General features: G+C 38.6%; 1 protein-coding gene across 1 annotated transcript in view; it reads right to left on the reverse strand.

The window, feature by feature from the left end:
- Positions 1-17,518, reverse strand: part of LOC126088396 (DNA-directed RNA polymerase I subunit RPA1) — a 326,390-nt gene that overhangs the window by 19,289 nt on the left and 289,583 nt on the right. The window contains exon 30 of the mRNA XM_049906539.1: positions 7,203-7,313. Within this exon, the coding sequence (XP_049762496.1) occupies positions 7,203-7,313 (111 nt within the window). The remainder of the gene's footprint in view (positions 1-7,202; positions 7,314-17,518) is intronic.

Genomic DNA, 17,518 nt, shown 5'->3' on the forward strand with positions numbered 1-17,518 from the left:
ACGGATTGGGGGCAAGAAATAAAAGAGGAAGCCGTCTGGTAGAATTTTGCACAGAGCACAACTTAATCATAGCTAACACTTGGTTCAAGAATCATAAATGAAGGTTGTATACATGGAAGAAGCCTGGAGGCTGACAGGTTTCAGATAGATTATATAATGGTAAGACAGAGATTTAGGAACCAGGTTTTAAATTGTAAGACATTTCCAGGGGCAGATGTGGACTCTGACCACAATCTATTGGTTATGAACTGTAGATTAAAACTGAAGAAACTGCAAAAAGGTGGGAATTTAAGGAGATGGGACCTGGATAAACTGAAAGAACCAGAGGTTGTACAGAGTTTCAAGGAGAGCATAAGGGAACAATTGACAGGAATGGGGTAAAGAGATACAGTAGAAGAAGACTGGGTAGCTTTGAGGAATGAAGTAGTGAAGGCAGCAGAATGTAGGTAAAAAGACGAGGGCTGCTAGAAATCCTTGGGTAACAGAAGAAATATTGAACTTAATTGATGAAAGACGAAAATATAAAAATGCAGTAAATGAAGCAGGCAAAAAGGAATACAAATGTCTCAAAAATGAGATCGACAGGAAGTGCCAAATGGCTAAGCAGGGATGGCTAGAGGACAAACGTAAGGATGTAGAGGCTTGTCTCACTAGGAGTAAGATAGATACTGCCTACAGGAAAATTAAATAGACCTGTGGAGAAAAGAGAGCCACTTGTATGAATATTAGGAGCTCAGATGGAAACCCAGTTCTAAGCAAAGAAGGGAAAGCAGAAAGGTGGAAGGAGTATATAGAGGGTCTATACAAGGGCGATGTACTTGAGGACAATATTATGGAAATGGAAGAGGATGTAGATGAAGATGAAATGGGAGATATGATACTGCGTGAAGAGTTTGACAGAGTAGTGAAAGACCTGAGTCGAAACAAGGCCCCGGGAGTAGATAACATTACATTAGAACTACTGACATCCTTGGGAGAGCCAGTCCTGACAAAACTCTACCATCTAATTAGCAAGATATATGAGACAGGTGAAATACCCACAGACTTCAAGAAGAATATAATAATTCCAATCCTAAAGAAAGCAGGTGTTGACAGATGTGAAAATTACCGAACTATCAGTTTAATAAGTCACGGCTGCAAAATACTAACGCGAATTCTTTACAGACGAATGGAAAAACTAGTAGAAGCCGACCTCGGGGAAAATCAGTTTGGATTCCATAGAAATGTTGGAACACGTGAGGCAATACTGACCTTACGACTTATCTTAGAAGGAAGGTTAAGGAAAGGCAAATCTACATTTCTAGCATTTGTAGACTTAGAGAAAGCTTTTGACAATGTTGACTGGGATACTCTCTTTCAAATTCTGAAGGTGGCAGGGGTAAAATACAGGGAGCAAAAAGCTATTTACAATTGTACAGAAACCAGATGGCAGTAATAAGAGCCGAGGGACATGAAAGGGAAGCAGTGGTTGGGAAGGGAGTGAACAGGGTTGTAGCCTCTCCCCGATGTTATTCAATCTGTATATTGAGCAAGCAGTGAAGGAAACAAAAGAAAAATTTGGAGTAGGTATTAAAATCCATGGAGAAGAAATAAAAACTTTGAGGTTCGCCGATGACATTGTAATTCTGTCAGAGACAGAACAGGATTTGGAAGAGCAGTTGAACGGAATGGACAGTGTCTTGAAAGGAGGATATAAGATGAACATCAACAAAAGCAAAACGAGGACAATGGAATGTACTCGAATTAAGTCGGGTGATGCTGAGGGAATTAGATTAGGAAATGAGACACTTAAAGTAGTAAAGGAGTTTTGCTGTTTGGGGAGCAAAATAACTGATGATGGTCGAAGTAGAGAGGATATAAAATGTAGACTGGCAATGGCAAGGAAAGCATTTCTGAAGAAGAGAAATTTGTTAACATCGAGTATAGATTTAAGTGTCAGGAAGTCGTTTCTGAAAGGATTTGTGTGGAATGTAGCCATGTATGGAAGTGAAACATGGACGATAAATAGTTTGGACAAGAAGAGAATAGAAGCTTTTGAAATGTGGTGCTACAGAAGAATGCTGAAGATTAGATGGGTAGATCACATAACTAATGAGGAGGTATTGAATAGAATTGGGGGAAGAGAAATTTGTGGCACAACTTGACTAGAAGAAGGGATTGGTTAGTAGGACATGTTCTGAGGCATCAAGGGATCACCAATTTAGTATTGGAGGGCAGGGTGGATGGTAAAAATCGTAGAGGGAGACCAAGAGACGAATACACTAAGCAGATTCAGAAGGATGTAGGTTGCAGTAGTTACTGGGAGATGAAGAAGCTTGCACAGGATAGAGTAGCATGGAGAGCTGCATCAAACCAGTCTCAGGACTGAAGACCACCACCACAACAACAACAACAACAACATGTTAAAAGTGATACTGAATTTCAACAGAGATTTTGTTATCAACACAGACCAAACAGATATTTATTACAGGGCATTTAAAAATTCATTTTTCTCTCTATTTTTATGATTCTCTGACAAAATACTTCAATTTAGATTGTTTTTTATTTCCAGGATGTCAGTGTCTGTCAGAGTACTACAGAACTCTGGCTGTCAAAGGACGCAAAACCATTTTCATCAAAACATGACATGAATAAAGTGACGCATACATATACCGATCAATATGCTCTCACTCTGTCTGGAAACATCCTACTTCAAGTGTTTGTGTGTTTACAAGAGGGAACAGGTAACTTCGGTCCCCGAGTTAAAAAAAGAGTAAAAGAATATGAACAAAATTTTAAAAACGTTGTAATAACGTCTTCCAGATCTGGGAAGCAAATGAAAGAACTGTATACTGACTTTCTCAACATTGTTTTTTGTGTTTTTGGCAATTAATTAAGAAAGAATGGCTTCTGTTAATTATCGATTCTTGGGTGGACAAGCAAACCCTGAATTATATGATTAAATCTTTCCGGATGATAAGAAATAACCAACATATACAATTAAATTGTTTCCTCTGAAATGTACTCCACTACTTCAACTGTGTGACATTCATTTTTATAGACAAGTAAAAAATCTGATTAAGCATATAGAAAACTCCACTTGTTAAAAATAATAGAGAAATAAATACTCATGAACACTGTACAAAAATAAAATCAGTAGTCTATCATCGCCAAGTTTTAAGGATATGATTCGATGTACTGGTCTGCTTTCAGACTTTCTGACGAAAGAGAAGTTGTCCAGAATGTCAACAAAGTATGCTTATCAACAGATCTTTTAATAAATGTTGTTCCTGCAAACAATCGTCCTTCATAAATCGTTTAAGATGCCAAAATAATTTTTGGTTTCTGTGTTTTTCTGACAACTATCATTCTGGTGCTTGCACATAAAATACAAAATTCACAAATGAACACAATATTGTAAAAAAAGTTTTGTATAATTGAAACTCCACCCAGAATTTTGTGGCAGTAGTAATTAATTTACCTCCATTAAAAATGCATTTGAAGTTATTTAACTTTTTTAAAAATAAAATATTGATGAGTGTAATTCACATTTTAAGCAGCCATTTTACAAACATAATAAAATTATTTATGATTTAATTGATAATACTTTACGTTATTAACTTTATTTGAGAGTTGTTATAATGTTTAAAACAATAAATAAAACAAAATTAAACCATAGCAGCAGGTAGGTAAGATCGAACCCAGATAGGCTGCATGAAAGTCTAACACACTACTGCCTGAGCTACTTCACTTACCAGCTGCCTTGTTATTTATGACCCGCATATGAGGTGTTTATGAGCTACAATTAAAACTTTAGAGCCTTTGTGCTTTATGACTTCTATGAGTGGACATATGTATATTACTACACCGCAAAGTCTCAGCCTGAACTAAATTTCAAAGACTGGACGGTCCCCTTGTTAAACTTAATGCGTGACTTCACATTATGCACTCTTAAAAATATTTCTACATCACGGTTTTTTTCCCCAAAAATTTCTATGAAGCGGTGCTGAATTTCTTTGAAACTCTCAGCCTTCTTCTTTCTTGTGGTCGGAGTTTGTAATTAATTTATTATTACTGGATAATCTTTTATCGACAATATAGGAAAGGACAGATTGCTATTTCTGTAAAGAAAACATGGCATTCTAGCCCAAGATGCTGGAGTTGGCATTCGTGTGCGCAGGGGGTGTGTTTGCGTTTGTTTGTTTGTGTTTGTGAGAGAGAGAGAGAGAGAGAGAGAGAGAGAGAGATTAACTAGGGTTTCCACAGTTGGATAATCCTTTATAATATTTACAAAAGCAAATTCTGAATCTCCCATGTCAGCAAACAAGCACTTTTGACAAAGTTCACATGCACACGCACACGCACACACACACGAAATTGAAAACTTTCTCAGAGAACATTCTTTTGCTCTGAGAATCTTCTCTGGAGACGCAGAATGTATACTGGAAGTCTAAACACAGTATTTTCTTTTCTTTTTGTAAAACATTATGTTATTCTTGTCTGTAGTATCTTTGGTATTTCATTCTTTATTGTCCATCATTTGTTCATTTTGTCATATGAATACGCATGTAAATAGTTGAGCATACTTGTCATTATATAGTGTAGACAGAATCTGCAATGTCAATTTCACTGTCAGATTTGTCATCTTTACGGCAATCTTTTGACTGCTGAATGATTTCCAAAACAACTTTGTTTTTCATAATTGGTGGTGTACACCACAAATCATCATCATAATCATCATCATCATCACAATCAACAACAACAACAACTGCAGCAAATTCATCCAAATATTTTATTTATGTTGTCACAGTTTCAATATATGCTGATGGGAAACATTCTGGTACTTTGAAAACTTTCACTTGGTGGAAACAATTTCAAGTTCCATGCAGACACAGAAATACGTCTAATAAATATAGTGGAATCATGTTAGTACATCCATTATTAATTCATTTTCCTACATTGTATTGGATTGCCTCGTAAGTTCGTTCATGTTGCTCACATGTTCCATCTGCAGCACCCGAAAAACTACCTGCACCCACTGCTGCTGCCCCCCCCCCCCCTCCCCCACCCTCCCTGGTGTAACACAGTTGCCTAACCACCTGTAAGATATAGAGGTTGACAACCTGATGCACCACTGGATATGTTAATGTGTGTGTGTGTGGGGGGGGGGGGGGGGGGGGCATGCGCACATACATGCTTTATGTTGGATGGAACAGTGTGAATGTGTTTTTACAAGATATAGAGATCAAGAAGGAACAATTAACAACAATTTATGCTGTTTTACTATCATAAAGGGAAAACTGCCTCACAATGCCAGCAGAAGGTTTTTGCTGTCTACAGGGCCAATCCAGTAACGGCTCGATCATGTCAAAAGCAGTTTAGTCAATTCTGATCTGGGAATTTCGCCCTAACAGACAAACCTTGATCTGAACCGCCAACAGTTACAGACAAGGAATGGCTTAGTGACATAATTGCTAACAATCCACAAATAAGAACACGGGTGCTGGCGCTGGAGCTCTAGGTCACTTGGGCTACTGTAGCCAGAAACTTGAAGAAGCTGGGTTACGCAAATATTTACTATGTATGGGTTCCTCGTGAACTGAGTTAAGCGAATTCAATTCAGCATTAGTCCATCTGTGATTAATTACTGGGACACTATCAAATGCTTCTTTTCTGGAATGGCTAGTAACTGGAGATGAGAGAAGTGGATCATGTACCAGCTCCGAAGAGTAAATTGTGCAACAAGACAGGGCAGCCACCACTATCAGTTTCTAGGCCAAGGCTGCATCCCAGACAGGTTCTGCTATGCATCGGATGTGATTACAAAGGCATCCTGTATTACGAACTTCTTCCAAATGAAACTATCACTTCCAATAAGTACTGTTTGCAGTTGGCTTGTCTCAAGGCAGCCACTGATGAGAAATGACCAAATTTGGGACATGATCTCATCTTTCGTCTTTCATCATGACAATGCCAGACCACATACCTCTGTGGTAACCCGTCAAAAGTTGCATTCTTTTGAGTCGATTGTCTTACCACAACCATTGTATTCACTAGACATTGCTCCTTCTAACTTTCATCTATTCCGTTTCCTGCAGAATTTCCTGAAAGGCAAATGCCTCACCTCTTTGGAGGAGTGCAGACTGATCCTCAAAGAGTTCATCAACCCAAAAACACTCACATTTTGGAAGAATGGCATTTATAAAATTTCCAGAGAAATGGCAGTACACTGCCAACAATAATGATGTATAGTGAAAGAAATAAATAGTTTTTTTACAAAATTGATCCGTCTTCTTAGTTATATTGTACACGATATTGTGTGTGAAGTGTGTAAGCAGACAGGCCAGCAACCAATCTGTCTTAGCTGTGCTGTGGGGAGGTGTGTTCCCATGTAGCTGTGCTGTGGGGAGGTGTGTTCCCATGTCTTTTTTGCAATTTCACTGTAATGCAAGGGGAGTGAACTTATGAGGCAAACCAATATGTCTATTTTTGGAAGTTCCAGTTCAAAATGCATTAAACACATGTTAAAATGACCTGTTTATATGTTCTCTCTCCCTATTTAACATTTTCAAATTTGGCTGTATCAGTATTTTTTGGCGTCTGCAATTTTTGCCACTGAAAGTTGTGGGAGTAGGATATTTGCAGCCACGGAGTGAGGAAACTTGCAGGAGACAGTGCTGTTCATCAGTGCCAGCAAACTTTGCATGTAATACAGAGTGTTTGCTATGGTAGAAATGATGCACAGTAGTAGTCAGTCTATGTTGGCAATAGCTCCGATGACTTCTGACGTCTGCCAACAACTACGGATTGTGAGGCTGCATTGGAACAACCTACTCTTGCACTTACGTTGCCAACTGCCCTTACTTCATTTATTTTAGTTTGGTTGTTTATATGAATACAAATACACAGGAATGTCTTCCATAAGATATAATTCTGGACTAAATACAAGTCAACAGAAAAATCTCTCTTAGAACAGTACTTCATATGTACAATTCTGCACCATAAAATCTGTACATAATTAGTCCCTTATTACAAAATAAATTACCCCAACCAAAATCTCCACTTAATTGGAAACATTGTTAAAAATTTAGTGATTCAGTTGTGTCAACTTTGGAATGTTGCTACAGCTACTCTCAATCTAACTCAATGAAATGCCACAAGTTTCTTAATTTTTTTTGTAAATTCTAAACTTTTTTATCTTTTTTGAGGATGTGCAAGCTCACCTTTACTATGATAATCCTGGCTGCTTCTATGCCATATTTCTGTGAAACTTGATAAATGTCATTTGAATACAGATGATTTAAATCCAAAATGTTGTCGTATTTTGCTATTCCCTGTAACAACAACACAATATGTAATACAACATATTTTTACATATAGAAAAAAAAACCAAGAATTTTGATTCAAAAAATACAAAATTACTTCAATTAGCTAGATAATGCCATATTTGCAGCACACATGGTTATAGCTATATGTGATTTAAAAGTGGGGGAAAAACCTAGTTTATAGTGTTTATTTTCAGTCATTAATAAGTTCTGCAAAGTTTTTCTTCTTTTTGAGGAAACTGGATTTACAGAGGTAATATCTGCCACTGATCCGAGATTCTCCTGTAAACATTTCCTAGAAACAGCTTTGTATTTTGACAACTGTTTCATGAAAGTACAGGATGGTTATAATTAAACTTCTGCTACTTTAGAAAGTGTAGACAGAAAACAATTTACCGTATGGTTACCCAACTTGATAGGAATGATGTTTAGAATGTGCGCTGCAGGATGAGCAACAGTGTTGCTGCTCTTCGCAGCTATCAAGGCATTAAAGAAACATGGAGAGATTCCCTTCCCGCACCAGGCTTGAAGAACATGATTCAGAAGTTTGAATTAACTGGTGATTTGGGAATTGCTCCTGGGAGAGGCCAACAACCATCTGTGCCACAAATTATTGAAGTAGTTAACATTGCCGTGGCTGAGAATGGTGCATGTAATGTGCAATCTTCAAGCAGTGCACAATTTTTATCACAACAACCAAACATTCTATGGTCTACCATTTGAAAAATGCTGCAAACAATTGTGCAATGGAATCTTTAGTGCGGCTCCAGGCTCTTGTGGGTGCAGATGGTCGTCACATATAGTCGTCACCTTGAGCAATGTTTGTAACCCAGCACACAAGCATGGTACACAATTAACAAACAATATCCTTTACATGGGAACTAAAATGTACTTTTTCAATGGTTTATTCATTATTTCTGTTCCGCATGTCCTTACAAATGTGTGCTCAAAGTTTCATTGTCCTATGATCATTCGTTTTCCACGTAGGTCTTCTGAAGCAGCAGAAAAATTTAATTATTACCACCCTGTGTATTTGCTCATTTGAGTCTTCAGAAGCAGTAGTTCCATATTCTGTTGAAACAAAGAGTGAAAAGAATAAAGGAACACCAGACAAAGATGAAGCTATGTAAGCAAGACTTATGATCCGTCCTCATAGCCTTACTTTACCAGAATCTCAACCCTCAGGATGTGGCTGAGCCATGTCTAATCTTCAACTTTATCGTTATCTTGAAATTTCCAATTTAGCTCAGGAAGTTTTCCTGTTAGGTCAAGTAAGAAAGCAAAATTATTAAGCTAGAGAGGACCTTCTGTGGAAGCTAACAGACTATTCTCTTCTGGTTCTTGCACAAACAGTTTGACGGCCAGTAAAAGATGGTAGAAACAAAGTGCTTTTGCCTTGCTGAGCTAACTCATTTTGGTATCAAGAAACAGATTTTCATACCGCAGTTTGAGTTCCTCTGCCACATCTTGAAAAAGTTTTCTCAGAGAGAGACCTAATTTTGTTGACTACCTTCACAACAGTTTTCATAGTTTTATTTGAATTTAAAAACTTTCCACAAAGAAACTGCTGGTGTAAAATACAGTGGTATGTTCAAAAGTGTGGAAAACTTTCCCCTCTTTGGCAGTGAGCAAGACAACAACTTTCAGAAAGTCTTAAGACTGCATCCCAATCTGTGGTAATGACTGGGAGCTTGTGGATAACAGTAAAGGTATTAAAAATCATCCTCACAGAAACGGGCAACTAAGCAGTGCCTGTTGCATCATACGAATCACCTAATTGCAATGAAAAGTAAGAGCACTCATCCAAGTCTTTACAAGTGAGAAAAAACATTAGACATTGTTTGAACTCTTCTCATGATCATTGTTGATGACAAATGAAGGGGTATGATGGCAGCCCCTATTTCAGACTTCTTTTTGAAATTCTGAAGCAACTCACTAGCAGCTTCTGAAAATGCTTCTTTAATGAATTTACTATTCTCAAAGGGTTTCCTCCTAATCGTCAATACATCCAAAACGTGATAAGAAGCAAGAGTGGCAGCAACTCGTTTCATGATCAGATATTGCTGAAAACTTAGCTGATTAAGTTTCATGATTTTTTTTCTTTTCTCAGTTCACGCTATAAAGGAAACTCAGTATTCACACTTGAGTGCACAGTCTTGAAATACATCTCACATTTCTCTTTTTCGCAAATGCCATAGTAGCTTGACACAATAAATGAAAGCATGTGCCATTTCTGCTATTACAAAAAAATCATGTGCACTGAAACGGCATGAATCTCATCGGCATTTCCTGACATGTACCGAACCAATAATGTGCAAAGATAAATGAAATAACATATTAATGAGTGGCAGTCAATTGCACTAATCTAAGAAACATGATTAGGTATGATCAACATGGTTTTAACTGTTCAAGATGGACATTAGTACCAGTTCTGTGCACTTGTTAACAAATGGAACACACCTGTGTCGAATGAGCACACATTTTCAGCTCTACAAGAAATAACTGTCATTTTTAGTCAACTTTTTTTTTTCTGCACTCTTATTGCTCATGTGATCTACCAAACAAAAACTTGCAATCTACCAGTCGATCACAATCGACGTGTTGCCTACCCCTGAGTTAGAGAGTACAGTAGACTAAGGTTATAAGAATGTGCAAGAGCTATCTGAGAGGCTTGATGAGACCAAGGAAAAGGTAGCCATTGGATCAAAAGTGCTGGAGGACTTTTAGGTAAAACTTGAAATGATATCAATATGACGATACATGTATAAACGGTGATGATGAAATGGGTTGGAGTCAACAGATGATAAATGATATGAAGTGAAATATTGCTAATAGTATGCATGAGATCGTAAAATTGAAGGATGAATTTTCAGATACGTTACAGGTACTCAAGGAAATATTAGTAGAACTAGAAGCCAAGAAGTAAAGACTACAGAGAAGCACGAGTCAAGAATACTATGTAAAAACAAAAAAATAAACCATTCACAGTTAATTTTGTAAATTTATAAAGATGTCATATTACGACCTTACATAAGCTCTGGCCCCAGCCCAGAAGTAGAAATTTAACAGTAGTTTAGAAGAAAATCCAGCTTCTCGGACTTGAAGCCGAATTGTCTCTAAAGTTGGCTTCTTATAAGACTGCTACTCACCATGTAGAGGAGACCTTGAGCTGCAGAGGGGAACAACAAAATGACTGCTATACATCTGAGCTTTTGGCCAAAAGGGCTTCTATTAAAGTAGAAAACACACACACACACACACACACACACACACACACACACACACACACACACACACGTGTGCGACCGCTGTCTCCAGCCAAAGACAGTGGTCAAGAGTGAATGTGTGTGTGTGTGTGTGTGTGTGTGAGAGAGAGAGAGAGAGAGAGAGAGAGAGAGAGAGAGAGAGAGAGATAAGGGGGGAGAGAGGGGGGAGGGAGAGGGGGGGAGGGAGGGGCCAAGAGGGAGAGGGGGGAGGGAGAGAGTGTTGTGCTTTAGAAGAAGGCTTTCTGTCCAGAAGTTCAAATGTCTAGCTGTCTTTTTGTTGTGCCCTCTCTGCGACACAGTGTCTCCACCACATGCTTATTAGCAATCTACCTACCCCTTTCATAACAGTGTCAGTATTCCATCATGGACTTTCCATAATTGGATTTATTTAGGGAAAAGAAAATGGGACTTTGATAAAAAATTATTGCATACTAAAAGATGCCATGGCTAACTACAGTGAAGAATTCAAATACACAATACTAGAGAGTCAACTTAATACTATGAAGTATAGAGGGGGGCTTTATTTTGAGACCAGGAAACATCTTTCTAGTGTTCAAACACAGAGATGATGAGCATTTAATCAATTACAAGAAAAGTCATGCGCAGATTAACTATGAATCATATTTGTGCTGAGTCACCTGGAAGAGAAAGCAGGCAAATAGGACCAAACTACAGCAGACCATCAAGCAGAAGCCAGAGCCCAAAACCATAATGAGGCCACAGCCAGACAGAAGGTGCTGTCACCGAACTGCATGCCTGTGCTATCAGAGCACAAGCATTGAAATCAGGCCACAAGCCTTGGACATTGGCTGCAGCCGGCCATGGCCCATTCATGTTTAATACCCCTCAGCAGCAATAAGACTTCGACGACACTGTTCCGAAAGTCAATTCCCTGGGACCAGCCTTTGAGAAGCCACTCCAGCTTGACTGGCTTCTGTGATGTTGATACATGCTACTAATTGCACTAGACTCCAGCCACTGACCTGGTCCCAACACTTGAGCCACAAACACGATCCTTGTCTTTGCTGGAAACTCTGCCACCATTGGGTCACGAATGAGGGACCTCTGGCTGCCTGCTAATCTGGGGAGCCAACACCGTACCAGATGCTGCTCTTCAACATCGGCTCAAATGCACTTGAATGACCATATTAACTGGACGGAATAATTAAAGACTACCCACCACTGAGGCCGAGGTCGCTAATGCATGCCCATGCGGTGGTACTCGACCTGGAGGTAAGCCGGTTCGAATCCTGGTGATGGAAGAAATCTTTACTGCCATCATTTGGTTGCCAGGAGGAGAGGTGGTGGCATAAAGTTTCCGATCGCCAGACTTTGTGCCAATGTCCTGATTTAAATACCAAAGCTCTCCTTAATGTCTCTTGAAGCAAAGCCATGTGACACTGTTATGGTAATCTGTCCATCAGATGGGGACAATAAGCTAAGCGGCCCCCATGGTGCTCTTCCAGAGAAGAGTCTACGTGCGGACACTGGCTTTCAACCTCCCCCTTCTCTCATCATCTCCAACATGAACTGACACTACACTTAACAGGCTAACAGGTACACACACACACACACACACACACACACACACACACACACACACACTAGTCACCTACGCTTAAGAGATATACATTTGCGCACAGACCTCATACTCCATGAAGGAAAGAAGTCTGCGGGTGTTAAGGATAGGGAAAGCCTTTCCAATTAGGCGACTGAACCAGCCCTTCAGGATCTCCCAGTCATTCCTGCAATATGACTTTACTTTACTTTAATTGAAGACTTGTTCAAGTTCATGGAAGAATGATGCTGGATGATTCAATAGAGGACTGTGTGTGTATGTCCACTGCTGGTCTGTCTGTCAATTACTCACATACCACAACTGACACTCAAACCCTCTATGGACGTTAGCGTGCCCATAGGAACATTTGAACCCATCCTGACATGCAAGAACTGCTCATGTTTTACTCTGGTTCCTCCGCAGCTATCTTTGGTCCACTACAGTATGTTACAGATGGATCACTTTGTTTGAAAAGGATTTTTTTTTTTTTTTTTTAGATCATTATAGTTCAGGATTTCAGTCTGGTACGATCTGTTAAAACTACCAACTGATAAATAGAAGTGTCTAGTTTTCATGAAAGTATTTTATCTCAAGCAGTTTGTAGTACATTCAGATCACAAAAATAAAAAAGAAAAACCATTAATGATGTCCACAGCATGATTGTACCTTACCAAAATGTTAAAAATTCTACAAGTTTCTGCTACTGTGATAGGGAAGATCGAACGTAAGACATCAAGCTAAATGTAGATAGATACAATACATTATTTCCCAAAAATCCAGGTGAGGAAGGGGGGGCAGTAAATAACCAAAAAAGCTAATCATTCAAAAGGCTGCAGGTCAAACTTATGAAATTAAGTCACAACAAGTGATAGATAACTAGGCATTAATAAAACCTGAACACAATTTCTATCAAATAACTTATTTTTCAAAAAGAACTTTTTGAAAGAAGGTGAACTTTGTAAATAAAAGAAGATTAAAGAAGATCAGTCAATGGACAACAGAGGCACTGAGTCATCAACAGGCACAGAAAACAATGAAACCTATTTCATTTATGGCTGTAATTTTCAACAACTGTAGAATTATTTTTTCAAAATAAATTTTAGTCATTAGTTGCAAATAAATTTTATTACCTTTACCAGTTTCAAAAAAATTAATTTGTCATCTACACAATCACTTGCTCAACAAAGATGGCAAGAATCGTATAAGTCAAGTTTTGCATAACATCTTAAAATAGAGAAACACACATCTCCTCCGCCATCCTTGCTTAACAAGGAAATTTTACATACAATTGACAGGGGTACAAGATGAAGCTTTTAAGAAGACTTTGAAATACACAAACATTATCATCTAAACTCAAAAGATTTGTTGAATGATCAACTTGCATTACAAAATGGACACTATTTTGATAACATATCATCTCTTATAAAATGTGAAAATTAGCCCATACCTTTCATATATTGGAATTGTTGGTCATGTTTTTTTCAAATGTATCATATATAATGTCTCTGCATGCCTTGGTTATATTTTTTATATATGCTTTTATATATGTTTCTTGCTGGCAGCTCAACAGATACATAAATCTGACTCAGTTATTGTAAATTGTCAAACGCTGCTTAAAATAATCATACACAACATGAAAGTTTCTGAACATACCATGGCATTATTCTTCTATGAAGAAAGTATTGAATGTCTACTAAACTAAAGAAGTTCCTGTAATATATTTTTTATTCTTTGCAGTACGTATCACTAAGATCTAAAGATTTATAATATACCTAATATTGTTGGCTTCTAAAGATTAGAAAGTAATCTGTCGAGACTGGCGAAGATAATAAAATTCATTTGCAACTGGTGCTGAAATTTATCTGAGAAAGAAAGAAAGAAACTAGCTAGCTTTCAGAGTAAGTTCTTCGTTGAGGTAGAGTGTATAAAAGGCAAACACCTATGATCCTATGTTGTGGACAGTTGGACTATTGTGGGATGGAGTGGGGTGGGGTGAGGTGGAGGGGAGGGGTGGGGTGTGGGGTTTGAGTCCAACAGGGTTGGTAGAGGGGGGAGACAGAGGCAGGAAGAGGGGTTGGGAACAGGTAGCTAGTGGCTTGGAAGGAAGCTTCAGGTTAGCTGTCTTGAATCCAGGAGGGGGGGGGGGGGGCTAGGCATTTGATGTATGGGTTCGGGAGCCAGTGAGATGTGGCACACGATGAAGGTGAGTGGGAGGTGGACTGAGATGAGATGATAGGACAGAAGAGAGGGAAACTGCTGGATGCAGGTGTAAGAAGAGTGGATTAGCAGAGATTGAAGTAAGAAGAGTTGGTGGAGCAAATAATGTGTTGCAAGGATAATTCCCATCTCCAAAAATCAGAAAAGCTGTTGCTGGACGAGCCAGATGGCCTGGGTTGTGAAGCAGCCACTGAACTCCAGCGTGTTTGCTCAGCTGCATGTTGTGGCACTGGGTGGTCAACTTCGTTCTTGGCTACAGCTGGGCGATGGCCATTCACTCTGGTGGACAGCTGGTTGGTTGTCAAGCCAACATAAAAAGCTGTACAGTGACTGTAGCAGAATTGGTATGTGAAATCAGTAAAAAATCATTCTCATACAGCCTGGCCACTTGTAAATGGCATATCTGAACTAATGAAAATTTCCTCACCCAGTATGCTGAACATCTTGTAAGTAAACCAAATCTAGTCCACAAACTGATTTCCCAAGCCAAATCCTCTCACATCCCTAATGTGCCCATCAATCCCAACAATCAGCTAGAAAGGTGTGCCCCCTTGTCACCCAGTAATAGGACAACTGAACCACATCCTTCACCAGGGCTTTGATTACCTGTCACCACATCCGGAAATCTTATCAGTCTTCTGATTGGTTTGATGCAGCCTGCCACAAGTTATTCTCCTGTGCAAACCTTTTCATCCAAGAGTAGCAATTACAACCAACACCATCAATTATTTTCTGGATGTATTCCAATCTCTGTCTTCCTCTTACAGTTATTACAGGGTGTATACGCGGACAAGGAAAAAAAATTCCCAGATTTTTCCCAGATTTCCAGGTTAAAAATACACTTTCTCCCGGGCGAAAACACACTTTTTCTGTGTTAAGTGACAGTATACTTTCCCTGCAAAACATAACAATCCTTTGAATGGTTATGGGTTTATACACGGGCGTTGAATTTCCTGGCACAATAGAAAACGAAACTCAGAGAAAAACACATGTTTTGGAAATATCTTTGATGTGCAACAATATGTACTCTGTGTATTTTCATATTACGAAAGTATACATTGGAATTACACCAAACACCGCACGTTACTTTCCAAATCATTGAAATTGAGATTGCGATGCGCTTTTGTAAGCCAGTCATAGCTCATGCCACGTGATCTCGCCAGCCGATGACTGTGGATATTCAGACCATAGAACGCACGATGTAGTCAGCCAATAGCAACATCACTGTTAAGTAGCACGAACACACAAACGGGGAAAGTTAATAGTTTAAATTAATATACATAGTGTTGCTACAAGAAAAGCAAAGCGTTCACATATAATATTGGTCTCTAAGGTTAATAAGCTACAAGAGAAGCTAAGCTTTCGCATATAATGTTGATCTTTTTTGCGTGTGTTACACTTTAAGATATATCACACAAATGTGCCAGTAAAATTTTTAACAACGACATAAATGTCTGATATTCAGGGTTCGATATTCTTCTAATTGGCTTGTCATCAAAGAGTTGATTTTTAAATGAGAGTCAAATGATCTGTAATTTAAGGAATTCATGGTACATTCTCGCACATAGTTCAACTTACATGAAAGGATATTTGCTTTGAAGGAAACGCTTTTCAAACCACCATTCGCAATATTTTCCCGCGAACTGTTAGAAATAACTTCGTTTCAGCAGTAGCCAGAGAGCGCAGATATCAGTTGACAACGCGCTTGCGCAGCTACCATGATGTAGGAAGCCCATATGTGTAAAACATTGAAAGATCATACATTATGTCATAAAAGAAACAAGACATCAGAGGATACTCCAAGAGCACTAGAATTTCATGAACCATACTAAAATGTGCACATTTAAAATGCATACTTAAAGTGCACATTCATATATCCAGATTCTCAGTGAAGTAGATTTTGACCTGATATTAAGCTTTTCAGTGTGGTTTTTGGGACGCAAATTTTCTTGGAGCACCAGTGCTGTATTTATTTCATGTTTGGTTCTGTATTATGGCATAATGGCATACGTGCTTGAAAGATGAAAACGTGCACATGAAATGCAGCGAACAATTGAAACTAACCAGTACTGTGGAATTAAACATTTTGTCTCAAATACATTGACAGCCTCTGCCGAAAAGGTTAATAAAAGTCAAATTTCTTTAGCAGACAGACAAAAATAACTTCACCATTCTGCAAGGCGATTAATGCTTGACTGTCAGAAAGATGGAAATAAAATAAAATCTGAAACTGATAACATATTTTAGCCTTCCGTAACTATGTGAATGCATTTTAATTCACTTGATAGCGCCTGGCCATAGAGATCCGTTTTGTTTTCATTTGACGAGAGAATAACGAAGGGGAAACAGCAAAATCACTAAATGTAAACACGGGTCACTATAACTCAGACTGCTCTGTGCATCAGCCCCGGATCTACGATATTTGCTATCCGGGTCAATACTAAAAAAAAATCGAACTTGCAAAAATATGTTCATCTTGTAACGCGTGTCTTTTGGAAAGTCTGAAACATAAAACAAATGTGTTCCAGGAAATGTAAGACATGTTATTTGGTCGTAACTCTGCCCAAGTGCAATTCCACGCCTCTTCAGACAGCATTCTTCTATCGCACGTCACTGTATTTCGCTATGTGGAATTGAAACATCTATACTTTGTAATGGATGCCATCAAACTATATTCAGGACAGTGGAAATTGAAATTTCCTGTGGTGCTTCTCCTGTTCCCAGTCAGCTGGTGTGACAGCCTGCCCCTCTTGTAAAAAAAAATTTCGCAATTAATAGCGAATGGGATTACCTGTAATTGGGGGAACAAGAACTCTTCAGAAAATTTGCACTCTTTATTGCCTGTTAGCTAATAACTTGCTGTTTTGCGTGACATAAAATTAAATATAGGATATGTAAAACCAATAAAGACAAGAGACAAGCAAGAAAGTACACATTTCTACAATCCTGAGCTCCTAGCATTTTTTTCTCTCTACTCTTGCTACAGCTTTACATGGCATGCTTTCCTTTCTGCAAAAGAATCTATTATCTCACCAAAGTTCGTGAAACGTTTTGCTACATGAAAAATCGAAATGTTATCTAATACTAAGAAACCCATTGATACAAATAATACGCAAGACTGGTGTGGTTTCTTGATCTGATTACGTCTATTTTGTCACCGTCTGCAAGATAAA

The sequence above is a fragment of the Schistocerca cancellata genome, chromosome 1 (assembly GCF_023864275.1).
Source record: "Schistocerca cancellata isolate TAMUIC-IGC-003103 chromosome 1, iqSchCanc2.1, whole genome shotgun sequence".
Taxonomy (NCBI): Eukaryota; Metazoa; Arthropoda; class Insecta; order Orthoptera; family Acrididae; genus Schistocerca; species Schistocerca cancellata.